A 27,606-nucleotide genomic window follows, 5' to 3' on the forward strand; every position below is an offset into this window, starting at 1 on the left:
TTTTGCAGCCCTATTCTGGATTAGTTGAAGGGAGGCAAGAGGCAGCTGCAGTAGTCCAGCTTAGAGAACCAGAACGCTGGAGACATTGAGCTTCTGGAGGAAAGGGAGAAAGCCTCTGAGGAGGAGCTGAAAGTTGGACATCTTGGCAAGGGCCGTGATGTGATGAGAGCAGGAGAGTGAGGCGTCAAAGATAACGCCAAGGATTTCTGCCTCACAAGAGTTTGAGGGGAGGGGGCCCAAGGAGGGGGGGGCAGAGAGTGGGGCAGGCGTCCCAATGAGAAAGATCTCTGCTTACTAGAAATAAGGCAGAGATCCTTAGCAATAGCACCACGCCTGGATGGCTGTCGGGCAGTCAGGAATGAGCGAGGAGGTAGAGGAAGGAAGCTTAAAAAAAAGCTGTGTCATCAGCATAGCACTGGAAATGAGAAGAGAAGGTGGAGATCAAGTGGGCTAGAGGGGCAAGGTAGATTTTAAAGATCCTTGGTGATAGGATAGAGCCCTGAGGGATGCCACAGGTAGAGAGTGAGGCGGAGGAAAGGAAAGGGCCCAATTGTACTTTGGAGGGTCGATTTGAAAGAAAGGAGGTCAGCCGCGCAAGTGCGTGGTCCCTGTTGCCTAGGGTATCACAGAGATGATTTATGAGGATGCCATGATTGACAACATCAAGGGCAGAAGAAAGATCAAGGAGGATCAGAACAGAGTGGGAGATTGAGTACAGGATTGAGAGCAGGTCTTCACAGGTGGTCATGAGATCAGTTTCTATGCCTCTGGATGCTCTGAAGCCAGACTGGTGGTCGTGGTGGCAGCCAGCCGATTCAGTGCGGCTGGTCAGTTGGGAGATGACCAGCTTCTCCATGAATCTGCCCAAGAAAGGGGTTATAGAGAGAGGTCGATAGTTAGCTGGGCAAACGTTTCTTTCAGGAGAGGGTGCTTCAGTGGTTGAGGAAAAGAGCTAGTGGCGAAGGAGTGATTAGAGGTCTGCTAGGGAGGGGGCAAGAGGGATGTTGTCCTTGATGGTTCTGGAAGAGCTGGGGGACACCTGTTTGGAGGAGACTTTCATAGAGCGGACCACTCTAGAGACCTCCTCCAGTGCAATGGGAGAGAAGGTCAGCATGGGGGGAGGGTGATGGTGGGGGCATTTGGCGTGAGAGGGGGGGCCAAGGGAGGCAAGAGAAGGCGGGAGGGAGACAGAGGACAATAGGTCCTGAGCTTTGGTGACGAAGTGGGTGGGCAATGCAGTGCAGAGGGCATAGGAGGGAAGAGGAGGCGACTGCAGTGGGATTGACAAGTTCCTTGCATATTTTGAAAAGTTCAGCTGTGTTGTTGGTGGCCCCAGGGCTGCAGGCTTGGACATGAGCCCCCTTTTTAGCAGATGTTGAGACGATATTGCCTCTGAATCGTTTGGAGCAGGCGGCAGGCTAGCTTGCCAGAGGATGTACCTGAGGCCTGCCACTTCCCCTCAGCAGCTTTGCACTTGCGTTTGAAAGCTGCCAAGAGTTGCATTTGGAGGCAGACTTCATGCGGCTCCTCATGACCGGGCAAGGCTGTCCAGAGTGTTGGCAGGTGGGGGTTTTCCAGTGCAGAGGTGAAGGGAGGAGGGATGAAGGTGGCGGCAAACGCAGCTACTGACACTCGCTTCATCGGTCAAATGACTGGAGAAGGAGACTGACAGTGCGGGCAGTGGCGTTGTGGGGGGGCGGGGTCAGGGTGCTCGTGGTGGGCAGAGAGGAGAGTGGTCAGACCAAGAGAGGGGAGTAGTTAGAGGTTTGGAGAGAGGGATGTCTGTCAAGCTGTGCGCATCCAAGGTGTGGTCAGCAGAATGGTTTGGGCCAGAGGGAAGAATTGTGAGGGAAGGAGAGTCGCAAAGGTTACGAAAGAGTACAGTGGGCAAATCGGGGGAGTTCAGATGTTTGGAGGAGGGCAGGAGAGAAGAGCTCCGCTCATTCCAAGAGGAATGAGGGGGTGGGGTCTGGGGGGGCCTGTACATAGTGGTGAGAGTGAGTGAGTGAGTGAGAGCGAGGGAAGGGGAGACAGTCTACAGATGAGGCATTTAAAGGAGGACTAGGATTGAGTGGGAATGATGGTGGCTGGAACCCACTCAGAGAAGATCAGGGCTAATCTGCTTCCAGACTGGGTGGATCTGGGATTGGACAGGATCTTGTAGCCTTCAGGGAGAAGTGTCAAAAGCAGTGACAGAGCTGGCCTTGAACCACGTCTCAGTGAGAGCAAGGTCTTCGAGGAGGAGACCGATGTCAGAGGAGTCTTTGACAGCAGAGCAAGAATTGAGGGTAGCTAGGTGAAGCTTTTTGACACCTTTTAAAGGTTTTCTGAGGGGTGTATAATGGTGGGGTACCCCCAACTGAGGGGGGGGGGTGCAAGACGGTAGGGAGGGAGGAGGGGGGAGAAAAGCTGAAAAGACGGTAGACGCCTGTCAAGAAGGAGTAGGTTGGGATGAGACATGTGTGCCATGATAGTTCTATCTTGGTAGACATTGATGCACTGAGATGGTACGTGTGCCAAGATCCATCCACTTCCCATCTGGTGCCACCATTAAAGGGTGAGGAAGAGAAAGGAGAGAGGATGGAGACCAAATGGGGAGTCCATCGGTCAGGAGAAGGAATGGCAAAGAGAATGTAAGTGACAGTCTGTCTGGAGGAAGCATTGGCGTAGATATCGGCAATGGGAAGGCCAGGTTTGGAGACCAGGAGAGTTTCTGCCTTCCTTCCAGACTTCGTGAAAGAGGGACGATAGGTGATGGAGAAGCAGTCAGAGTAGACTGGGGAGATGGAGAGCGTCATAGGGACGAGGTGGGGGAGGGGGGTGGATTCAGGGAGATGTGCAGTGGAAGGGGAGCGACCTAGTGTCGCATCAAGGAATGTGGCAAAGGTGTGGTGACCCAGCAGCGCATGCAGTGAATGGACCAGGGAGCCCCTTTGAGATGCTTATGGGTAGTAGTGATGGGTGCAGAAACGAGGACCACACGTAGAAGGTGTGGGCAGAGCGAGGGTGCTTACCCGGAGAACACGTCGACCTTACCTTTTGAAGAGTGAGTCATTACTGTTCACTGTCTCAAAGTTCTGGAGAAAATGCTTTCTAAGTAGCACCTCCCAGCGCTTGGCCAGCATGCTTCTCGTGACCAGCGTTCATTCTAGCTAACCGCTTCTTAGGATTTAAAGTTGGCAGTGGGTGATTCCTAGACAGCGGTTCTTGAGGTTTATTTTCTGATATAGAATATCTATGAAGCAGATGTGCTGCAGGAGTCTGTGGAGAGGCTCCAGGACAGGGCACGTTTCGGAGTCCATGGAGGGAGCAGGGGATTTGATGAAACCTTGCTCTTGTGGGATCTTCTGAATCGCTAGTGGGTTTCCTTTCAGTGCAGAGGAGCAAGGACCAGCAGGTGAGTTCCAAGCAGAAGTAGTCCGTATTGAGAAGGTAGAACTTTCTTGCTGTCTTTCTGAGGAGGTTGAACCTGGACTGCCATCACAAGGTTTGGAAGGACATTGTGATGGATTTCCTGCAGAGGAATGGATTCCCGAGGCACAAAACATGATGGGTAGTTCAGGGGAGATAATTTCTTTAATTGGAAACATTTTTGAGGACCAAACCATGCTAACTTTTCAACCAGATTGATGATGTTGGGCATGTTTTGCCCATTTTGCAAATTCTTTAATCCTACTTTTCTCTTTTTTTCTTTCAGCAATGAGTTACCCAGGCTATCCCCCTGCCGGTGGCTACCCACAAGCTCAACCAGGTGAGCCTTTTTGCATTCTTATTGGGGTTTTGGTGTACTGGTGGAAATCTCATTGAGCTGGTGGAAGGATAGGTGGATCAGCTTGTATGGGGTTTCTGGGTACACGCATACGATTACCCCAAAATGCAGCACAACATGAAACAAGATCACCAAATTAATGGCAGATGGCAACAGTCTTTCACCCTTCCCCCACTTGTCACACAACTGTACATATGATCAGTTACACACTGTTTTATTGACATTCTGATCTGTGTTTTTAGAATAAAATATCTGCAAATGTCTTTAATCCCAGAAATACTCTGTTGGTCTCCTATGAACTACCTACCTTTAGTTGTTGGCAAGGCTCTGTTACTACTTTGGTTTTTAAGTCTTAGCAGGCGCCGGCTCAGGCATCATAAGGCACATTTAATATTTTGGATTGGGAGGCAGAGCAGGGATTGTTTTATTAAGAAATGTACATTGAAGAGGACACTCTACTCGTTGGTAAACGCTCTTGTGCCCAAGTTAGAGACTGGAGCCAAGCTAGGACATTAATGTGGGCCCTGTGCTGTTATTGGGTAAAGCCCATCTCTGAGGGGGATCTACAGCTATTTGTACCGCCGCATGCAAGCCGGGGGTGGTAAATAGCTTTTTTTTAATGGAATCCTGCTTCACTTGAATTGCATGTACCAGTTTCCCCTTTTTAAAATAGATGTGTGCCACAGATCTAGGTGTCCTTTTCTATCACATTCTAAATCCTGTGTTCCTGGCTTCTAATTGGCTGGTGCCTCTCCCCTGGAAGCTATTGCTTAGGATTTTTTCTTCATGTTGACATATTTTTTTTAAGGTGTTTAGAAGCCCTCAAATGTACTGGAAATTATATTGAGTTCATAAATAGTCTTTGAAGAAGACCCATTATGTTGGGAGCACAACTCTTGCTATGCGCATAGTTTCTTTTGCCCGTCACCACTGCATGTGTAGATAAGCTCTCCCTGAAGTGTTTCCTTTGGAAAGCATGTCTTGAAGGTATCCTACCAAAATACAGAGGAAGCCCCCCCCCCAAAAAAAACCTGCACGTACGTTTACTGCGCATTTTCTAGTAGACGAAAATGCTGAATTCCTGTGGGATTCGGGGGCTGTGTGGCGGTCCCCCGTACTTGCAAGGCCGGGATTGTGCCTTTGCCCAATGGCATGGATATATATGTGATCACTGCGTGCCTACATTTCTGCATTTGGGATTTCGAAGTGCAGTATTTTCGGGTGTGTAGTTTTCACATAGATCGGTCCTTCTTCAAGAGAGTGAGAGGAGACGCCCTCCTGCTTGCTTGGCATTTAATCAGTTATGATTCTGCTCTGTGTTCAGGGTGTAGCAGAACTCCACCTGTAATTAGGCAACAAGGTTCACCCCAGATCCACCTGACTCCTACTGGTGAGCATGGCGTAGTAGCAAAGGCGGAGCTCTGAGGGGAGATGGCTAGTAGAAGGTCCAGTAAGCAGTGATGTCCTCACAATACATGTTCCAATCCATCTTTACCTGTTGCTTTGTAAGGACAATGAAATGCAGACTTGCATGCAAGTAACTTGTTTTGAATTGATAGATTAAGTCTTGAAAGTGCCACTCTCCCATATCAGGATCAACATGATAGTTCGAGATCAACTGGGAGTTCTGGGGCCCCAATGCTCCCCAAGTTAAGTTGGACATGTCCTAAATTCGCTGTTTTCTTGTACAGGGAATAAATATGTCTTTGAAAGCCATTGCAGCATTTTAAAGACACTAGGGATATGCTTGCTGTTAAAAAGAGGTGCTGCAAGCTATCAAAAAGTTTTGAAATAGTTTAAAAGGTAACAGTTCCGATTGCAGTCTGTAAACCACCATGGAGAAGCTCAACATATTAAAGAGCAGCAAATGCATAGTGCATGCACTCCTCCCCATGCAGATCTAGGAGACTGTCACTGCCTCCTCCCTCATGTAAGAAGGCATGGCATCAACAGTAAGACACACAAGTGACCAAAGTTCAAGGGTGTTTATTGAACTTCAAACAGGGTATGATAAACGCCTATCTAAACCTAAATATACAGATGGGAGCAAGATACGACCATCAAATAATAATGCAGTCCTAGTGGTGTCTTCTCAAAATAAAAGGGCCCATACTAAAAAGCCTATTGCCAATCCTTGCCTCAAAATACAGTGTGGGAAATAAAGTTATGAAAAAGAAAAGTGTTCAAAATGATATGTCGTTGGCCTCCCTTCCCATGTTTTATCACGGGATAAGGCGTTTCACTCCAGCATAGCACAGTCTCTGGCTTCGTTAGCATGAGGTTACAAGTCACTCATCAGCATCTGGGCCTCCGGAGCATAAGTCTCCTTGCTTCTCAAAAATCTCTATACTCAAAGGGCCTGATGCAACCAAATAGACAAGTTATTTTCCTTCACAAGTATTCACATGCAGTGATTCATTATCCACCCCGACCCCCTCACCTGGGCTCAGATCCAATTAGCATAACGTTCAGCACAGGCTTCACTCTGCCGGACACAAGCCTGTCTTTCACCTTTCGCTTTATTGCCCAATGTTCTTAGGTTCTTCCTTTCGGGTGACTCGCGGTTCACCACGGATCCCCCTCTGCCGGGCTTAGATCCATTCTACACAATTAGTCTCCCTCAGCCCGGCTTGGACAAATGCCAATTTTACATCAAGTATTGAAGACCTTCGAACGTGCACAGGGTTTGACTTGACCCGTTGCAGGACCACTTGGATTTCACAATTTTCTTTTACCGTTCGCATCCTTTTGGTTGGTTACCTAACAGAGACTTTCGAATGATCACCCACATGATGTCGGACCACTCGGTCTATGGTATTGTAGTTTAGCTTCAAAGTTCATTCACCTATCTGCTGTCTTAATAATCTTCATTCAATGTTGCTGCTTTCACCTTTGGTTTCCACACAGCCGGTCTGGTATCAGTCTCCCCAACTCACTGGCTGTGCTCACTTCACTGGTGCTGCTTTGTTGTAGGAGTCAAGGATAGCACTAGGGCGGCAAGCGCTTCACCACGCCTTGACTATCGACGCCGGAGAGACCCGGGTACCTCCGACACACAATGCAGGATTCTTTAGCTTTAATTCCAGGTCTTAGTTTCCTGCTTTTGAAGGCTCATTAAAGATGCTGTTTGTCAGTGAAAAGGTCAAGGGTATTTCCCTCTTTGCAATTCTCTTGGGTCTTGCCGCCTTCTGCCTTGAATTAAACTGCCATCTTGGAAGTGCTGCTTCCTCGTGTGCTTTGCCTTGCTCAGGGTGTGCTTCCGTGTTCCTCCTTTTATCCCTATGGTGAAGAGAAATGGAGGCCAGGTGTGTGCTGTCAAGGTGTAGTGCCTGACTCTGCCTGATCTCATTAGCGGGACAGGCTCGCAGGAAAAATCTAGAGGTATTTATTTTAGCTTTGTCTCTGCGTTTTGTATCTGGGTCATGGATTTAATAGGGGGGATTGGGAGAAGAATGATTGGGATGGTGGGTTTTGTAGTATTCCTGAGTAGGTAGAAAAGTAGTTGTATCAGATAGGGAAGGTATATTGCAAAATGGAAGGGTTTTGTGTTTTTCTCCCTTGCCTTGATTGTCCTCCCTTCCTTCGACTGAATGTTAATTTGAAAGGGTAGAGGTCAGGTAGAGTATTGAGAAGAGGTCTGGTAGGGGAATAACAGGGATTGTAATTGTGTAATGGGAATGGAAATAAAGCATTTCTCCAGCATGGGGTCTGGCATGGATTCACATGCTCATGAATATTCCCTGTCGTCAGGCTGGGAATCCTCGGTAAAGAAAAAACCAATATCAGTTTCGTTTCTGATCTGTCTTTCGTAGTAATAACCAATCACTGGTCTCTGCGGAAAACGTCAAGGGGAGTAGTGATATTTTGTTTCTCTGGGAAGAGAAGAATACTGTCTTGCTTGTGTTTTCTAAGTATCTCTGGGAATAGCTTGGGAGAAATGCCTCTGGTTTCTCACATCCGACTGGAAATCCAACCCCATCTCGGAGACCTTCTGCCCTCTTCTCCCCCACCAACACTACAGAATCCACCACCATTAACGTATGTGGCCCTAGCACCTGGCACAGTAATCCACACCCTTCCCCCATCCCTTTTAGCCACTTTACATTTCAACATCCAGGACTCCATCATCCCAGCCGCCACCACACATCCACCCATAATGCTTAGGGCCTCCGTCTCCTCACCCTCCCCTGGAAACCAACTGCCTCCTACTACGTACAACTCTCCCACACACACACCTCTCGGACCCTTCACTGATTCCAACCTTCCCCCAAACCCCACTGCCACACACATGTCAACCACCTGACCGCACCTTCCAGCCCTCCCTCTACGTCACAACCTCCATCAGCCATCACCCTCTCCCGCCTCCGCATCAAGCCAATCCCATTCCTCGTTCACCCCTTCTCCTCTCCCAGGACCCACCCAGAGTCTGACCCCACTGACTTCAAGCAAAGCACTACAAATTGTAACAAAATATATACAACCTCATCTCATCAGAATGCCCGGACATCCTTTTCATCACCGAAACCAGGTTCTCACAAAACCTCTGGCTGTCTGCACATGAAGTCTTGCCACCAGGTTACAAACTTATTGTGCAAAAGGGGGCTATCAGAGCAGGCAACCTAACCATCCTTCACAAAGCCTCCACAGTCCCCACAGTCCCCTCTCACTCTGACAAACAGGCCTGTAACACAGACTGTGAATCCCTTCCATTACAAGTCCTGCTCTCATCATCTTATAGCTTCTTGCTCATTTTATCAACCCCGTGACTACAATGGAATCTTTGCGGAATCGCTAAGTGACTCCATAGCAGCCATCATGGTCTCCCACCCCAACCTCACAGTATTGGTTCGAAATGCCATACAACCCAATGGCCATATTACTGGAGCACCTGGAAACCTTGGACCTAACAAAACTACTCCTAGGGCCAACTCACTTTGCTGGTCACATCCTAGATGCAATCTTGGGTTCACCAGACCACCTCACAACACTACCACCACACCCGCTTCTGGTCTGATCACTCTGCCACCCACCCCCACCCTCTCCTCTATGGGCCCACACCCACCCCCACCCTCTCCTCTATGGGCCCACCCACCCCTCTGGCAGCACCCGGGCCCCCAATCCATCCCACCTCTGGAAGTAAACCAAAGTGACTCCTAATGTAGCAGACCCTACTAGCCTCCCTAAACTCCACACCTCCTCTATTCGGGTTGGATCGCCATCTTCAACTTCGATCAATGGCTTTCAGAAGCACTCGGCTCCCTCTCCCCATCAGATCTTTTTTTAACAGACAACGCAATTCACCCAAATGGCTCCCCCAGCCATCAAATGGAAAACCTTGCACCATATCCTTGAGCGTGGATGTGTGCAGACCCATCGTCATCCAGCAGAATGGCCTACTCCTCCCAGCTCAAGGTTTAGCGGGCACAAATATGCAAAGCCAAAGAATCCTACTATTGGAACAGAATCTTGAAAGACCTGTACTTAACGAGGGAATTCTTCAAGCTCTATGAATTCAACCACTCTTGCCTGCACCACCAATACTCCGAGCCACACCCAATTCCTCGGACTCCCTCTCAGACGACTTTCACAACAGCGCAAGAGACACATTTTCATCTTCTCTAAAAATCTCATCTCTTTCCCAACCTCTCCCAACAATTTTCCATCATCCCACTCTTTTCTACCTTTTCACCACTTCCCCCTCACCCTCCGAATTCCTCAAGCTACCATCACTCAGCTGGGCCTCAGGATTGCCCGGGGACCCCTGCCCCCACTCTCTGCTAAAAGACATTTTTGCCAGCCACCTGTGCCGGTGACCTCGTGAGATCCATAGTCTCCTCCTCACTTCCGGTACCGTCCGAGCAGTTTATAAGTGCACCTACATCAAGCCTTTCCTCAAGAACACCTCCCTCGACCCTCTTGTCCTGACCAACAACAGACCCATCTACAACAACTGCTATTTAGCTAAATTAGCTGACTGAGCGGCATACTCGCAACTATCCCTCTTCTCAGAATCAAACCAGGCCTCAACTCTACCCAATCTGGCTTCAGACCTTTACGAGGAACAGCATTCTGCCTAGTCTCCATCTGGGACGATTTAAAGACACTCGGAAGATTGTGCCCCCTTTTCCTACTCCACCTCTCGGCAGCGTTGGACACCATTGACCACTCCACCCTCACCAAGAGACTATACACACCCTCAGAATCAGGGATTCAGTCCTGAATCGGATATTGGAGTCCCATGCGAACTTCGTTCCAGCTGTTCACATAGCTTGACAATTTGACACTGCACCCGTCCTCTGAACTCTGTGATATGTGCCGTTAGACCTAGCCATTCTCTACCTACCTTCTATGCTATCTGGCTATAAATGCGCACACATATTTTACCACTCCTTTCATTACTTTTCTACACAGACCATGGCCTTCCGAAGGGCTTCAAGGCCATACCAATGGCAGCAGGTGCTATACAAATGGCACCTAACATATATAAGGATGAAAAGGGCCACATGTTGATTATCTTTGGGGCCAAGGTGGGACCGGGTTTGATCGTAACGGGTGGAGAGTCTGTTAGCTCAACAGAAAGTCTACACCAACTGTTTACCTTCCTTAATGTTGGCCTCCTCGAGATGGGAGCAGCACTGTAGAAGGATGCTTCCAGTGCATGCCCAGGATAGGAGGCCCCAGTTTACAGAGTGGAAGCAGGTCTCTGGTGCAGGAGAGTGCGAGGAAGGGTTCAATGCAGATGATGAACACCTGGATGGGAGGGCATTGCTGTCAGCCAGGTGCCGCAATCTAGTAGTTGGATATTGAGTTTACAAGAGTAGGTGACTCGCTGGCAGGAGGACTATTCCAAGAGGCAGGGCCATTAGGGGCTGCAACACACTTGTAATGAGGCCCCCTTGAATGCAGGCCATTGGTTGTGCCCATCTTTGCTGATCTTTGGCTACATCCCTGTTACAGGTTTAACCCTACTTGCAAAAAAATGCTTGAGTCGTTGATTAAACATACCAAGCCTTCCAGGCTTCCGACCCTGATGGCCTCTCTGAGGTCTCGAAGACCTGCTCCAAAAAATGGAAAAAGTGCTTTACGTTTTGCTGAAAAAAATTGTTTTAGCTGGTTCCATACCACTGTCCTGGATGGAAGGCGTACATGTGTCAATTTTATTTAAAAGAACAAAGATCCCAGAAATGACTGCTTGATTGCTCTGTGACGCAACAAGCAACACTTTTGCTACGGCGCAGCTGCAGGAAGTTGACCTCTCAGTGGAGAAAACCTGTGTTTTTATATTTATTTTGTCATTATGCGCACAGCCATCAATATGTATTCTTACACTTGCAAACTGGATTCCGTAAGGTAGGTACATCTCGGATTACCTTTTTTTTTTGCTGTAACTTACGTTTTAGAGCACTAACAAAAAGTTATACATTGCACAGATTGCCTTTTTAAAACTAATTTGCACATGTTACTGACTTCGATTTAGCCAATCAGAATTTCTAGAGTGGTCAATAACCACTGGATTGACGTCATTCTGAACCGTCTGTCTTCAAAAGCAGACACGCAAACAACAATACTCTCCAGGGAAGATGCTTTTTTAGACGGACACTCCATCGCAGTGTCATGCTTTTTAACACATGAAACGTAAAACAAAAACCTGGGGAAACGCTTTCACTTCCTTATGTAGATACCATTTACTTGGCAATGACGCCTAACGCATGCTCCTGTTAAACTTGTTTCGATTTAAACATGTTTGCAATTAAAATGCTTAACTTACGAAGACAGCATTGTTTAAATATTGCACAGTAAACCCACATTTAGTTTGTTCAGTTTATCTATTTACTTTTCTCCCTTAATCACAATCAAACCTCCAAAACTGGTATTACTAATGCCAGTATCTACTTTTCTCCCTTAATCACAACCAAACCTCCAAAACTTTTATTACTACTGCCAGTATCTACTTTTCTCCCTTTTTGGCTTACTGCACAAAAACCCAGACTCATTTAAAAGTGGAAAAGGTCGCTTTAATGTGACAGGCCCAAGGTTACAATTAATGCTCACCTGGCTCCATGGCCTTACAGACTAACGAAATATTTAAACCACCAATTAACTAATTAGACATTTTCATTTCCCCAACAATTAAATAATTAAATAAAGCCATTTCCTCCCTAACTGTCCCTTGGCCCCTACCATCTCCTTACCCCTTTCCCAGGCGTCCTGCTTTCTCCATGGGGCCATGCCCCTCCAGGCTCAATACCTGTTCCCCCGGGGTGGCCCGCTTGTGCAAACAGCACCACCCCCTCCTTTCCCGTGTCATTCCCCCATTGTGCTTCCCTCCCCCCACATCAAAAGGGGCCATGCCCCCGGCACCAGAAAAACCCTTCCCCAAGGTGTTCTTTCTGCCCCACCCACCCCAAACCTTTACCCTTTATTTCCAACTCTTCACCCAAACTCCCAGCCAACCGCACAAGTCCGCCAAATAGTGATTGTTCCCATAAACCGACAAGTGCACCCCATCCTCCCTAAAAATCATAAAGCCCTCATACACTATTTCCTTATGATCCATCACCTGTACTGCCACCGAAGCACAACACTTCACCATCTCTCTGTTGATCCCCTTCCTAGCCCGCACTATAGCACCCTCGCTCCTTGCACGCCTCCACACCCTACGCGGCAACAACTTAGTCCACAACACCTCCGCTTGCGGCCACATTTCCCGCACCCAGACCAAATCCCTTTTCATATTCCTTAGCAGGGCCACCCCAGTATCCCTCACCAAGTCATTCTCCCCAGCGTGAATGATCAATCCCTCCGGCGCCCCAAAGCGCTCCCGCAATTCTGCCAACATAGGCAGCAACGGTCCCAGCGCAGGCCCCCTAACCCGTGCCATCTTACCACCACATCCTTATAGCTACACCCCAGTTGCCTGCCCAGGACCCTTTTCTCCGCTTCTTTCCCAGCCCATTTAACAATTGAATGGCCGACAATCCACAATTGCGCCAACTCCCCCTCCTTTCGCACAGCATCTGAAAAAGAAATTCCAAAATTACCACCACAATACAATATCCCCCAACCCCTCGTTGTTTGCAGCCCTGCTCCAACCCCCAAACCTTCAACAACTTCCCTTATGAAAATCCCTGACGTACCCCTTGTATCTCCCAGACTTCCACCGCCCCAGACTTTTCACCTTATCCTCCGTGAAACCCAACCTATTTCCCTCCGATGCCGCACCCATCCTGAATGAATGTGTCCCAAAATCCTCACCCTTTTCTCCCAACTCCCGCAGAGCCTTACGCAGTACCCCCAAAACTTGTGCTGCTGCAACCGCTGCCCCATCCTCATGCTTGAACACCAGGCCCGTCTCCACCCCACACCGCTCCTTCCACAACCTGCCTGCCAACACTGGGCACAACTCCCTACTCCCCCGCCCCAACAAAACCCATGAACCCCTTCCCTTCTGGTCCATTTTAGACTTATTAATCCTTATGTCCAGTCCCTCTTCTGTAATGCGCACATCCTCCCACTGCAGACCCCCAGATCCCCCTTTTTCCCCCCACCAACTCCGAAACCCGAAATGCCCCAAAAAATAGCCACGTAAAACGTGTCGCAAACAACTCCCCTTCCCACACCGACCAGCAAATTCCCCCTACTGCCTTGACCAACCTTTGCAGCAATTCCGCCGATATCGGCCTCCTCCCGTCCTTGTCCCTCTTACCTTCCCTTGCCCATCCTTCCAACATCCTACTCGCCATTCCCCCCCCACTCGGCTGGAAACCCCAAAACCACTTCCCGTAAAAAGCAATTCCTGCTAACTTCCCCGCTATAGTCGCTCATCCCCTGTCCATACACCTCATGAGGAAATTCACGACATCGTCCCTCCTCCTCTCTTCCGCATCCCATGTTCCTTTCCAATTACGCGCTCCCCCCCAACAAAATCCTCCCATGCCCTCCTGTACGCCTCCTTAGACGACCCGGCCAATGAACCCTCCACCAAAGCCAGCGCTCTCATCTTCCTATTCTCCACAGCTATTCGGGAATCCGCTGCCCCTCCTGATCCGCCTCTGGAGCCAATCCATGGAATCTCTGCCATTGAAAACGAGATCATGCATCAGCGATGCCATTATCCTTCCCCGGCACATGTGTTGCCTTAAACACCACATTCAGTTCCATGCATCTCAGCACAAACTCCCTCATAAGCCTCGCCACCCTCTGATCCTTTGCTGACTGCCTGTTTACCACGTGGACCACACATTCATTGTCCACATTAAAATTCACTTTCCTATCCGGCAAATCCTTCCCCCACAGCTCCAAAGCCACAATAGTGGGAAAAACTCCAGGAACGCTATACTCCTTCCCTCCCTCAGCCACCGTTCAGGCCATTTCTCCGCACACCATTTCCCCCCCAAAACACTCTGAAACCCCCCCGCTCCTGCCGCGTCTGAAAATATCTGTACCTCCCATGTCACCGGGTCCCCCTGCAGCCACATTGACACCCCATTAAACTTCTCCAAAAAATGCAGCCAAATTCTGCAGTCCTCCCGCATTGACCCCGATACTCTTATCCGGTGATGTGGGCACTTTGCCCCCGCCATAGCCCTCACCATGTTCCTACAAAACGTCCTCCCTGGGGCTACCACTTTACATGCAAAATTCAGATGCCCTACCAATCTCTGCATGTCAACCAGCGTCATTTTCTTGGCCCCCACTGCCTTTTCCAGCAACACTACCAGTTTGCTCACCTTGTCGTGCGGCAAGTGTGAGGTCATAGCCACTGAGTCCAGCTCAATTCCCAAAAATGTCAATACCACTACAGGCCCTTCTGTCTTGTCTTCCGCTAACGGCACACCCAACTCCTCCATTAGCTCCTGGAACAACTTGAGCATCCCTCTGCACTCACCCTCTCTATCTGCCCCGCTAATGAACAGAAAATCGTCCAGATAGTGCAGCACGCTCTCCCAACCCAAGTTAAATGGAAAAACCCACTGCAGAAACGAGCTGAATCTTTCAAACAGCGCACAGGAAATTGCGCACCCCATTGGCAAGGCTTTGTCTATGCATATGCGATCCTCGAACTGCAATCCTAGCAACCAAAAATCCTCCGGGTGCACCGGCAGTAGCCTCAATGCCGCTTTGATGTCACACTTGGCCATGAAGGCCCCCGCCATTCTTTCCTCACCAGTTCAACCGCCTGGTCAACACTTGCATATGCAACCCCACAATCTTCCGGGGCAATGAAATCATTCACCGACATGCCCTCTGACCAAGACAAATGGTGTATTAACCGAAACTCCCCCGGGGCTTTCTTGGGGACCACCCCCAATGGGGATATTACTAGGTCCCCCGGCAGGTCATCAAATGGCCCCACTATCCTTCCCGCTGCTATTTCTTTGCTCAATTTTGTCCTTACCACTTCCACATTTTCCTTGGCCGACTTCAAGTTTTCAGCCCACCGTCGCACCCTTGGGCCCTGATACCCCAACCTGAAACCTTTACTGAACCCTTCACTCAAAATCCTCGCCCCGTCCCTGTCCGGATAGAACTGCAACCAATTTTGCAGAACCCCCACCTTAATTGGCGTGAAAGCCTTTCCCCACAACCCCTCTGCCTGAACCTCTCCCCCTCCCCCTATCTCCATGTTGGAAGCACTGCGTAAGCGGGTGTTTTCCACCACACTTGCTACACTCATGCCTAAACCTACACAGGGTCCTAGTGCAGCCATCCTTGTTGAAAGCCCAACATGCAGCTGAGGACTGCCCTCTGCCCCCTCCCCCGCCCCTTCATGGGCGGGGCGACCAAGAAAGGGCCGGAAGGGCACCGGCAGCCCGCTTGCTGTGTGCAATGTCGGGGCAGGCCTTGTTGGAGCCATCCATTGCAGCCAAAGATCCATGTCTATCTCCCCCCAGACCGCTTGACTGTCTTCCGCCATTCTCGCTCTGAATTCCTCGTCATACCTCACCCATGCAAAGCCCCCAAAACTCGTGAAAGCCTTCCTAATTACGTCCATATATTTTAGTAGGGCCACACAACGCTCAGGACATTTTTCACAATAAACACTGGCATAAAAGATAAATGCTGACGTCCAGTTCTCAATGGTCACCGGTACTCTTGGACGCGCAGCCAGTTCCCTCTCCTCTTCTTTCGACCCCTCCTTAGCTCTCACTTCCCTATGGAGCAATTTAAAAACATCTACAAATTCCCCCCTGAATCTTCTCCCTGGTCGCAGCCATCAAATGCGCCCCCAACGGTTTTGTTATCCCCATGTATGGCAATTTCTTTTCTTTTCCTTTCCCTTCAACCTCCTTTCCTTTTCCCCCTTGCACTTCGAGCACCAATGGTTCCACCACCTTATCCGTCTGAATCTCCACTGAGCACATGCTCTTGTCAACCCCCAAGGCTCCAATGGCCTGTACACCAACTTCTTTCATCAACCTATGCAAACACGACCCTTCGTTTCCCATCCCTCCCCCTGGGACCCATCTCTGCCATGCCGATGACCATTCCCTTTCCCGCTCACCTCTTTCTGCACCCGCCGTCTGCTGCCTTGCGGCCACACCAATGCTCCTCACTTCCTTCCTTATCGGGCTCCTACTGCGGGGACAAAACATATCAGCAGACTCACCCAGCCAACGTTTCCCCCTCCCGCTTGCCCCCCGACACCCCTGCACCTGTCTCTCCATATCCCAAGCCCAACCTCTTCTCTCCGCCCCTTTTCCCCTGCCGACCTATAACCATCCACCTCCCACTGCCCCACATAATCCTCCAAACCCATTTCGTCACCCATCAAATACCATTGTTCCTGCGAGTCCATGCCCCAATCAAGTTGCTCCTCCTCTTGCGAGCCCGGGGTGTCCACCCCGCCACTCCTCTGACGTCTTCTCGGCGGGGCCGTGGAAACCCCTGCCTGGTCCTCTTCTCTCGGGCGAGGTGCTCCAACCTCCACCCTTGGGTCCTCACTGCTAGGGGCCGTGCTGCACCCTCTAGGCTCTCCGTATGTTGACCGAGCAGGGGCTGCTCTCAAGCCCTCTACTTCCATTTGACCAGCGGGGGCTGTGCAGCGCCCTCCACTCTCACTCACCCTACCGGGGGGGGGCCGTTCCGCACCCCGCCCTCCCCACCTCTATTGATGGAGACCTCACTCTCCTTCTCCCCCCCCGCACTCTTTCGTAGGTATTTCCCCCCCTCTTCCCCTCTGCCCTTGCGCCCCCCTCTGTACCTCCTCCCTAACCCCGCCGTGGTTCTTTTGAGCCCCCTCCCTTTGCTCACTCGCTGCTCCCCTAGTGCTGTCCCTCAGTCCGTCCCCACATGGCTGTCCCCCCGAGATCCTTACCTCCCCGGACGCCCTCCTGTCTATCTCCCTCCTCATCTTCCTGCCCCCGGATTCCCAAACCTCCCCTCTCCCTGCTGTGGGGGCACACGCCACCACTGCTGCGAGGGCCCCATCAGCTGCCGCCCTCCTCTGCGGCCTAGCCCCACTAGTCTCCCCTTCACCCGTTACCTCCCCCACCACCCCCTCCAGCTGGGCCTTAGATGCCCTGCTAATTATGGCCAGGGCCTCCCTCAGCGCCCTCGCATCCACCAACACCTCCTTGCCTGCACCTCGTCCCACCATTGTGCACCAACCTCTCTGGTACGCTAACAATGCCCCTTGCTGCACCCTGCTACCTAAGCCCCCGAGCCAGAACCTACCCGGGGCCAGACAAAACCCCTGGACGCCGATAAACCTCCCCAAGATTCGCTTTGAACCCTCAGTACTAAAATAGATCAACTTCACCCCTACTTACCACAACCTACTTATTTAATAAAATTACTTTTTATTTTTTTATTTTTTTTAAACCCACCCCACTTAGCCAACCACCCCCTGCACCCAGATAGCCCCCCTTTCTCCCCACTCTCTTAACAAGCTACTTCACTCAGAAAACCCCCGCAGGCCCCCCCCCGCCCTCCACCACTGACTGCTAATGGCCCCTTCTCAAAAAAAAAAAAGAAAAACCTGCCTTTCCCTATACCCCCTTTTCCTACTTTCCCTATTTCTTTTTATTATTATTATTTTTTTTTTTATTTAGGCCCCACTCCGTCACCAGCTAAACCGCCCGCCCCCTAGTGGCACAACCGCCGCACCACAGTGCCTTCCTATTCAAAAGGAAAACGGGCACAGGGGGAGCGGTCCCTTTTAAGAGGGCCGCTTTGCCCCCTCCCTGCTGCACGCCGGCACCGCACGCGAGGGGGGCAGAAGACCAGCACACGCGGGCTCACCACCAACGGCTCCCCCACCCGACACACTGCGTCCCCCCCCAAACGCGCAACGGGACCGGCACAGAAATGCAGCACCCTCCTGGCCCACACTACGGCCGGCGAGGGATGCCCACCCAGCTCCCTAACAAGGAAAAAGAAACCGCGGCCGCAAATGGCCCCGAACCGCCCGCCCTGATGTACGCAACCCGCGGACGGTGGCTCCGGTAAGAGGGGGGGGGTATCTTATGTACGGTACCCCTGACTATGCGGGGCCCGCGACACCACCCTTTTTCTATTTATTTATTTATTTTTAATTTAATCTCAGGCGCCGCCGCCGACACCCTCCCTCTACCTGGGCCCTACCTCCACAATCCTGCTAGTCCCTACCTCCAACACACGCCCTAGGCCCAGCTACAGGGAAGGCTCGGGAGCAGGTGTAACGCTCACCTGACTCCCACGGGGGCGCTGGCCTGGTTCGTGCTGCTGTGACCTCGTCTAAGGTGATGCGCAGGGTTCGGAAGACGGACTGGACCGGGCCCCAGATCTGGCTTGTCTGACTCGCAGAAGTATCCTTCTGTAGGTGAGAATAGGGGGTTAACTGTCTGCGGGGTAATGCAAACGGCCTCCCACTTACCCCTCGCACCCTCCTCAAAACCCTTCTGTGCTTCCCCGTAGCGTCTCACCTTAGGGTCTGGAAGGACGAGCTCTCCATCCTGCTTCTGATGCAGGGGCGCTTTGGTATCCAGTTACGTCACTGGATTTTCGGATGGGTGAGAACCAAACTTGCTTGGCTTCCAGGTAAGTTTTTCTATAAGTGGTTCCCCTTGTGTTCATGCATTAATGTTCTAATGCTAGTGTCTTTTTCCCCATAGGGGCCGGGGTACGGAATGCCGGGGAACAGGCACCGACCCGAGGTGAGCGGTGAAATCCTTGTGGAAATCAGGTAAGTCTTTAATGAGTGTTTTGGTAATGTCTTTTCATTCACTCATTAACGCTGATGTCTTTTTCCCCTTAGGGGCCGGGGTCCGAAAATGCCTGGATGCGGCGCGGACCCGAAATGAAAAGGGAATGACCCAACAGGTAAGTCTTGACATGGAGTTTTAGCTTCCCTTTTCCCTTCTTTCTCTCACCTTTGTTCTTGTCTTTTTCTCCCTAGGTGCGGGGGCGCGACTGCGAATCCGGATGGTCGCTGCTGAACATGGAGGCGCCCTGTAAAGGTGAGTAGAATGCGGCGCTGCAGCGATCGATGCGATGTGCTTTTAAAAAGAAATGTCTTCCTTTTCAGGATTGTCGGCGAAATGTCTCTGGGATGCAGATTTAGCAGTTGAGGCCTTTTCCTTCTTCTGTTCTCTTGTTCCCTTCCTTTGCAGGTGATTCAGGATGCTGGCAGGTGTGGCAGAAGTCAAGATGCAGGAGCAGACACGGTGAGCGTCCAGCTGCTAGATGCAGAACAACGCGAAGCACGTGTGGCTGATCGGGTGTGGTTTAAATAGCCTTGGAAGAAGTTCCTAGAATGTGTCCTTCCTCCAATCAGGTATGTATCCTTCCCCGACCACGCCCGGGTGGTAAATGAGTCCCACAGGTAAAGTAGTTCCTTTCAGGCCTCGAGGAGGCCGGGGTTCTGCAGCATGGTCAGCATCAGGTAAGTGCACCCAAACACTTTCATAATGAGCCTGGCGCCTATGGCGCCAGGACTGACGTTTTCTATGAGCCTGGCGCCATAGGCGCCAGGACGCTGTCCAAAGGGCCCCTATAAGTGGTTGCTGGGACCTTCCCCGGGGACTTGATGTCCGCTTTCGGGGACGCAGGGCCTGAGCCGGCTCCCCGGGAGCGGGCATCGTGACAGCAGGCGACAGGACTTCACAATCGTCAAGTCCAACCGTCGCCTGCCTCCCGAACCTTCCCTGCCCCTTTAAATACCCCCAGAGGGGCGCTCTGCCCCCACGGCCACTCGCTGGCCGTGTGCAGCGCCAAAAATGTCCCCGGGGGAAACGCTTCGCGTTCCCCCCGGTGCCCCCCTAATCACAACCAAACCTCCAAAACTGGTATTACTACTGCCAGTATGTGCTTAGTCTTCTAGACCTCGGGAGGGGTCATTATCACATGCGATAATGACGAGTCCTCTGTGTATCGTGCATTCACTACCCCCTCTTGGTCAATAAGGCCCTACATTCAAAAACTACTTTGTGCTTTAACAGGAAGGTGCATATTCATACTCGTCTGTCACCATCAGAGGACTAAAAGAGGTGTTTTTTTTTTTTTCTTTTTTTGCGCTTTTGGTATTTAATAATTACAGGGCAGACTTACATTTTACCCTGAGGAAGATTTGTACCTTTACTTCGAAACTGAACAATCGGCTATGGTGTGCTTGGGATGTTCTGACGGTTTGGTTGCAAATACTTATTAATTCAGTGGAATTTTTTTTTAAATAAGTGAGACCTAAACATTGACAAATCAAATATAATTTACTTCTCTTTTTGGAAAGTTAGCTGTGTATTTAGCTGGAAATTGTGAAATCACCTGATCAAAACTGTAAGAGAATATTACTGTGTGGGAACCTTCTTCGAACAGAAATGTAATCCAAAGTGGGCAGATCTAAATGTAAGAACAAGTTGTCTGTGGTTATTTCTGCCTTCATAACTTGGCAGACCTGCAGTAGTCTCTATTAAACCACAAATTTTAGCCAACAATTAAAAATTATCCTGAAAACCCTGTATAGAATGGAAACCTGGCAACGTTCATTTGGTTGGTTAGCCACGATTTGCTTGCTATTCCCATGCTGCACCAAGTCTCTCCGTTTGAGATTCTTCTTGAAGATGTTGATGTTAAAGGACGTTTGTACCGCACACTATCACCACCGTAGTGTTCCCTTGGCGCTCTGGCGGCTCTGAAAGAGGAGTGGAGGATGGGTTAGTGGGAGGAAGCAGGAAAAGTGCAAGAGAGCAGTGATGTGCTGTTGGCGGCCTCAGCCCGGTGGGTCCGTTGGCTGGGCCTGGGGTGTTTGCGGCCGGTAGTCGTCGTGTACTGTTGTGCAAGGCTATGTGTGTTTTTGTTTTGTTGTTACCATGTAGTGAAGTTTGTGCGGTTTGTTGTGCTGTAGGTTTGGTTGTGTTTGGTTTGGAGTTTGAGAGGTGTATGCAGAAAAGGGAAATTGTTAGTAGGGTTGGTTAGTTTGCGTCTCTATCCTGAATTGGAGCGCTCTGCTTGCGTAGTCTCCCCTGTTGCGGCTCTGTCCTGATCTGGGTCTGACTGGCATGCAGGTTCCATACTCCTCTAGCTCCCGCCTCTAATATGCTCTCTGATAGTTCCCCTTATCCTCCATTTAGACTCTTGTGGGCTTGCCAATGACAACCTCTCGGGTAGTGGGGGAGATTGCCAGTGTCTCGGTAATTCCTCACCAATGTGGTACCTGGCGGTAATTAAATTAAGGGTGGGCGAAGGTGTTGGTGGGTTGTCTGTGTTAGTTGACTCGGTCTCCGTGCGTGCCTCCTGTGTTCCTGTCTATCCGATGTCACCCGTCCAGCTACCGTGGGCTTTGCTCTCCCCGGTCAGGGGTGTCCGTGTCTTTTCGGTTTAGTTGTCCTTTTTACCAGTTTAGTTTCCAGGTTTAGTCTGTGGTGTTGTAGAGCAAGGTTTTTAGTGATTTCCTGAATTTTAGTGTTTCTTATTTCCTTTGGGATGCTGTTTCAGGTTTTTGCGGCTAAGTGGTAGAAGGAGGTGCCTCCAAGTTTTGTCTTGAGGAATGGTTAGAGTTGCAGGCGGATTTTGTTGCTCGATCGGAGGGGTCTCGTTGGTTTGTAGACTGTTATTTTCTTTTGTAGGAATTCTGCTCCTTGTCCGCTGATTGCCCTGTGCGTTATGCACATTGTTTTGAAGGTGATGCGATGTTTGATTGGGAGCCAGTGTAGGGCTTTTAGGGCTGGAGTGATGCGATCTCTTCTGGATAGTTTGAGGAGTAGTCTTGCTGCTGCATTTTGGATCCGTTGTAGTTTCTTCAGGAGGTATTCAGGTATTCCGAGGTAGAGACTGTTTGCATAGTCTACTTTAGACATGATTAGGGAGGCGATAGTGAGTGTTTTGTGCGCAAAGGAGTGGAAAGGTAGAATTCTTCTTGCCGTTCGGAGGAGGAAAAAGCATTTCTTCACTGTTGCGTTTATTTGTGGCTACATGGTTAGGTTGTTGTCCATTAGGACTCCCAGATTTTTTACTACCTTCGATGGTGTTGGTGCGTTTCCCATTTCCGTAGGCCACGGGATGGTGGTTTCAGATCAGAAAAGCGAACTTCTATTTTAAGATTCTGGCTGTTGAAGAAGGCCAAATGTTGTCAATAGTACAAGCTGCCGTGGAGGAGGGCCTTGCTGTCCCGGCAGACTTAAAACGATCAAATGATCTGCGTTGTCCTTAACATTCAGATTTAAAAGCTTGCCAGTTTTCAAAATGTCCTTCTGTATCACGGATTTAAAGCGGAATGTATATCCAGGGGTCTGCCATGAACATAAGGGAAGAAAATGGCTAGTGAATACCTACAATTTGCCCTCCATTGTAAAAAGAAACCCGACATATTTTCTAATTCCTGGATAGGATCATTTGCAGTATGTTAATAATTTAACCTGGTCTTTCAATATAGTATTCTGAGAGGGACGAGAACGTTTTATTTTAAGACGTTAGTGCAATTCTAGATTCTCAATTCTGGGGTCTATGTATGAACAGTTGTCAAGTGTCGTAAATTTTGGCATCAGGAGGGTACTTGCATGAAATACTGCAAGTTTAAATCCTGCTTTTCTTTTCTTGGAAGATGTTGTGAGAAGTTAGTGCTGGATTACTTATGTTTTATTGTGTGCATTTTAAGATATGTTTTCTACAAAGTTTTTCATATGATTTTGTTTTTATTTTCTGTGTTGTATACATGCAGTATTAGGGTTAGAGGTTTATTTTAAGCACCAACACTGTTGAAGTCTACTATGACTAATTACTTATTTGGCACATTCTTAAAAAGCATGGCTTTGCAGGTTAGAAATCTTTGGCTAGCTATGTAGCCCACATAGGTTGGCTCTTGAATGAGGGCAGAGGGGGAACACTTTTTTGGATGCACATGGAGCTAAATCTTTTGTAGTTACCTGCAATTTGAAGATTAATATCATGCAAACCACTGCCTTCCTTAAATCGGGAACTAGGAGTTGGACAAAGCTGTAATCTTAACCCTTCGCGTCAATCTTTATATCACTGACCTCCCTATGTTTCTGGAAACGTCACAGGCCCCAGGTTTGAGTCTGAATGGCTCTGGAGTAAAATGCCTGCTATATGCAGATGACCTGGTGCTCTGTAACGCAACAGAAAACGATGACAACACAATCTTAACAGCCCCAAACAATATTTCAAGACCTGGGCCCCAGGGGTGGACCTTAAAGACAGAAAACATGTTTTTCCAGAATAAACCAAAGTATAGCAACAAATTCATTTCCATAGTGGCACATAAATTGAGCATGCCCCACACTAGACTTACTTGGGTCTCCTAGGAAGTGCATTGGGAAGTTAAACGGGCAATAAAAGCACTGCCAGACACAAGCCCTTTGTGCATTACGTGCCGCCATGAATAAACCAGCGTACTTGATTCACCACTAAAATGTTGACCATATCATTTCCCCCTGTCCTATTTCAAAAGAGACGTGTGGGGTCTACCACTTAACAAGTGGTATGTGGAATGGGGCCGATCTCCTACAGAAATCTTGCACATCAATTTCTGCAAACAATATCTGCGTTTGCATAGAAACTCTTGAATCCTAGGCAACTTAAACTCCCTCCACTACAGGGCCATTCAATAAAACCCTCCAATCCATCCGCCGGACACTGTTACAGATCTGCAGCAGTGCCCAGAATCCTTCGAGAAGAACCAAACACAGAAGGTGATGTCGGCTAGGGACTTACACTAGACCCTAAACAAGCAAAACACAATGTACTGGAAAGCAGAACTAGAAAAGAACAAGCAAGAATGATGTAATCACTTGGGCAAAACTTTACATGTTCAGAGAATTTTTTCTTAACTTGGCAAAAGCACAGGCAAACGGACACAGACAAAGACAGCACAAAGTGGTGGAACTTGGTTGGCCAGTCTATATTTGCAGAAGCATTTAATCTGAGAATGTTTTCCCCCGTATTGTCCTACATTTAAAGACTATTAGGAACCTTATTTTTAACATTCGGGAAGAATGAGGAAATATTTGCAAGGAAAGCCATGCAAGAACACTTGTGCCTCATCCTTGGACAACCACCAGAATTAGCAGAGACCACCGCAAAACCCGTCTATGTATGTCAGAAATAAGACACAGTAGCAAAATGGACTCTTAGAAAAAAGCTGGAAATACGAGATGGGAGAGTATACCATTTTATGTATTTACTCTGGCAATATTTGTCTAACCTGCCATGCACCAAGCAGCTTATGTTCTAGTGCTTTAGTTAAATGTGGGAGGTGGAGATTTGTGAAGAGAAAGGTTCCAGAATGCGAGGACCACGCCCCAGTAGTACATTTCCTGACCGCTTTGTTGGCTTACATGGGGCTACACATTTTGTGTCAATCGCAAGGGTAGGTTTGGGAGAAATGGTATGGAATCCGAAGTGCATTAAAACCAAAGGCGCAATGCAGCTAGGGCCTGACCAAATGCAGCAGAAACCCCAACTCTGTCCTGTGGACATCATATCAGTAGCTTTATGAAGAGCAGCATAAGTTATCCATGAGCAAGGTTCTAAACAGTAACAGGACTTTTCCCCTTAGCGGTCTACGTCCGAATGGAATGGTTGTAACCGCTCTGAGCCAGATTCACAAGGATCAATCTGGGCAGGGCGTGTGGAATTGGCGGGAACAGCCACATTCCACACATGTACTGAAACAGAACTGCATCTACCCATGACAAATGCTTCCCTATGGTCAGTTTCACTTCTATTTTGCACAGAATGCGGGCTAGGGCAGGTCTGCCCATATCACACCCATTCCCCTCTGTGCTTCTTTGCAGGCTAAACCACAATGCTGCTAAAACAATACTTATGATTTTCTGGAGTGCTCTCCCTCTCTTCGCATATATTCTATATCTAATTTGTTTTTTCTAATTTATTTCTTGCATCTCTAACTTCCAAATGACGTTGAAGCATAAAATCTGCATTTGCAATGATGGGACCTTTTTAAGACCACTACAAATGTGCTCACTGACCCTATATGGTTCAGCATTGAGACATTGTATAGCCCCAACACTTGCCTGGCACCTCTAATATGCATTGTGGGTTTCTTGCACCCCCAGCCAGTCTGTCATTCACATGCAAGCTCCTTGCTTGAATTGGGAACCTAAGGTTGTGGGGGTGGGGGAGCGCTTAAGATGAGATGCAAGGACAAAGTGCCCTTGGCGGTCTCGCTCCTTTGTGCTCATTCTGTGGTATTAAATCTCGTTGGTCTATTTGGCTGCTACAATATACCAGGGTGTCTCTTTATGCTGCTTACTATTCTAAATCTCATTTCAGGTAATCCGTGGGGGGGTGCTGGATACCCTTCTGGTAATCCTGCTCCCATTGGTCTGGATGGCATGTCCAACTTCCCACAGCAGCAGTACAACCCACAGTTTGCAGGCGGGATGGTAAGTAGGCATTCTTGATTATAAAATGTGATATTTGTTTGTCAAGGACTTAATGTAGCGTTCACGGTTAGGCTCACTTGTGATTTTGGAACTCTATTCCTCCCTTGTAAAACAAGAAATTGAGGTTCTGGTCCATTCACTCGGGCCTAGCTTGTTGCTTTTCTGAACTGCCCGGAGTCCTGAGAGTAGTATACTTGATCAGAGATCCTTTCACCTCCAAGCCGTAGTCAACAGAATTCCTAACATCTGGTCGTTCAGAGGCAAACGGGTTGGTTTCAAGATAGTTTCCACTGGATCATGCCCACTTCGATAAATGGGCATCGGGCTACAGGTTAAATGTTTGCCCTTCATGTCTCACGAACATACTCTGGGAATCAATGTTCATGTGGAAATCGACACGATCCGCTCTTTGCAAAATTATTGCAAGTAATGAAACAGACCATGTTTCCCCCAAAATGCAAAGCTGACCTCCAAAGATACCCAGGTACAATCTTTCAGAGAATCCTCAAGATCCACCAGGAAGATCTATGAATCGAAAAGGTGCTGTTTTTTGTTGTTGGGTCGTTTTTGTGTATATTGAATATGGTAGTGAATAGTGAAAACGGCTGCATCATACCATTGGGTAAAATTAGCAGTTGCAGGACGTCCGGCTCATTTGGTCTTTGATTGCTAAAATGCAATTGATTAGGCCATTAACTAGCGCATTTTAAAATGCAAGTCTGTCATCCTGAGGGGGCAGCTAGTAACTATCATGGCTGTTTAAGAAATCAGGGCAACGAGTCTAGGGAGGTAGATTTTGTTTTTAGCTAGTGCTCCCCTTAAACAATGATATCCTTACCTGTCCACTGCACCATGTTTGTGCATAGCTGGTCCGATAGCACAGCGAGTAGAGCGCTCTGTGCAGATCCTGCTGATGCAGGTTCGAATCCCGGCAGGGCCAAACTCAGCCTTTCATCCTTCCGAGATAGATACATGAGCACCCACACACCTTTGGTAATAATAAGCAGCGCTCAGATGCCTGAGGGTACGTTGTACTATATAAATGCTAAATTATTATAGCGGGGCAGTATGGGGCTGGAAGTAAAATCTGCTTTCTTTTGTCTTATTTTCTTTTTTTAAGGTTTGGGAGTTGCTCTTAAAATTACAAACGGTGGTGGTTCGATCCATGTAGTTGCAGGTTTTTGCTATATTGTGTTTATTTTGATTTGTTATTCTTAGTTTATATTGAAAGAATATAGAGGCTGCAAATGGCAGTACTTATTAATGTGTTTAACAAATTCGTCATTTTCAATGTATTGACATGTTCTTTCTGATTTATTCTAAACTATAGCCAGGTTTCGGAGGAATGAACCAGACTGGAGGCATGTATCCATCGGGGGCACCGGGAGGCTTTGGCCCTCCACCACCCGGTGGCTTTGGGCCGCAACCAGGCCAGCCCCAAGTTCCTGCATACGGTGGGATGTACCCAGCCCCTGGAGGCAGCCAGCAACCAGGAATGCCGGGATATCCGGGGCAGCAGCCGTATCCGGGGCAGCAGCCGTATCCGGGGCAGCAGCCGTATCCGGGGCAGCAGCCAGCCCCTGGACAGCAACCAGCCCCGGGGCAGCAGCCATACCCCGGGCAGCAGCCATACCCTGGACAGCAACCAGCCCCCGGGCAGCAGCCATACCCTGGACAGCAACCAGCCCCCGGGCAGCAGCCATATCCCGGCCAGCAGCCTATGCCAATTCCTGGCCAGCAACCTACCCCAAGCTATCCTTCGGGGCCAGCTGTTAATCCCTCCATGCCAACGCAGCCAGGACCTGTAGTGATGATTACTCCAGGACAGGTATGTACTGTTTTTCCTTTTATTGTTGTCACAGATTGAATTCTTCACAACAAATTACCTCCAAAAAACTGTTTTGATTGTTTAAAAGTTGCAGACCTCTTCAAAACAAACCTTCATTCATTTTTTGGGAAAACATGCTTTCGGTATCATGACAATGAAAGGATTTA

General features: G+C 49.1%; 1 protein-coding gene across 2 annotated transcripts in view; it reads left to right on the forward strand.

The window, feature by feature from the left end:
• The window catches only part of ANXA11 (annexin A11), a 292,276-nt gene that overhangs the window by 80,198 nt on the left and 184,472 nt on the right, over positions 1–27,606 (forward strand). For both annotated transcript variants that reach the window (XM_069611028.1, XM_069611027.1), the window contains 3 exons: positions 3,698–3,751; positions 25,499–25,611; positions 26,942–27,439. In XM_069611028.1, the coding sequence (XP_069467129.1) occupies positions 3,700–3,751; positions 25,499–25,611; positions 26,942–27,439 (663 nt within the window). In that variant the 5' untranslated portion in view covers positions 3,698–3,699. The remainder of the gene's footprint in view (positions 1–3,697; positions 3,752–25,498; positions 25,612–26,941; positions 27,440–27,606) is intronic.

The sequence above is a fragment of the Ambystoma mexicanum genome, chromosome 8 (genome assembly GCF_040938575.1).
Source record: "Ambystoma mexicanum isolate Mex_15411 chromosome 8, UKY_AmexF1_1, whole genome shotgun sequence".
Taxonomy (NCBI): domain Eukaryota; kingdom Metazoa; phylum Chordata; class Amphibia; order Caudata; family Ambystomatidae; genus Ambystoma; species Ambystoma mexicanum.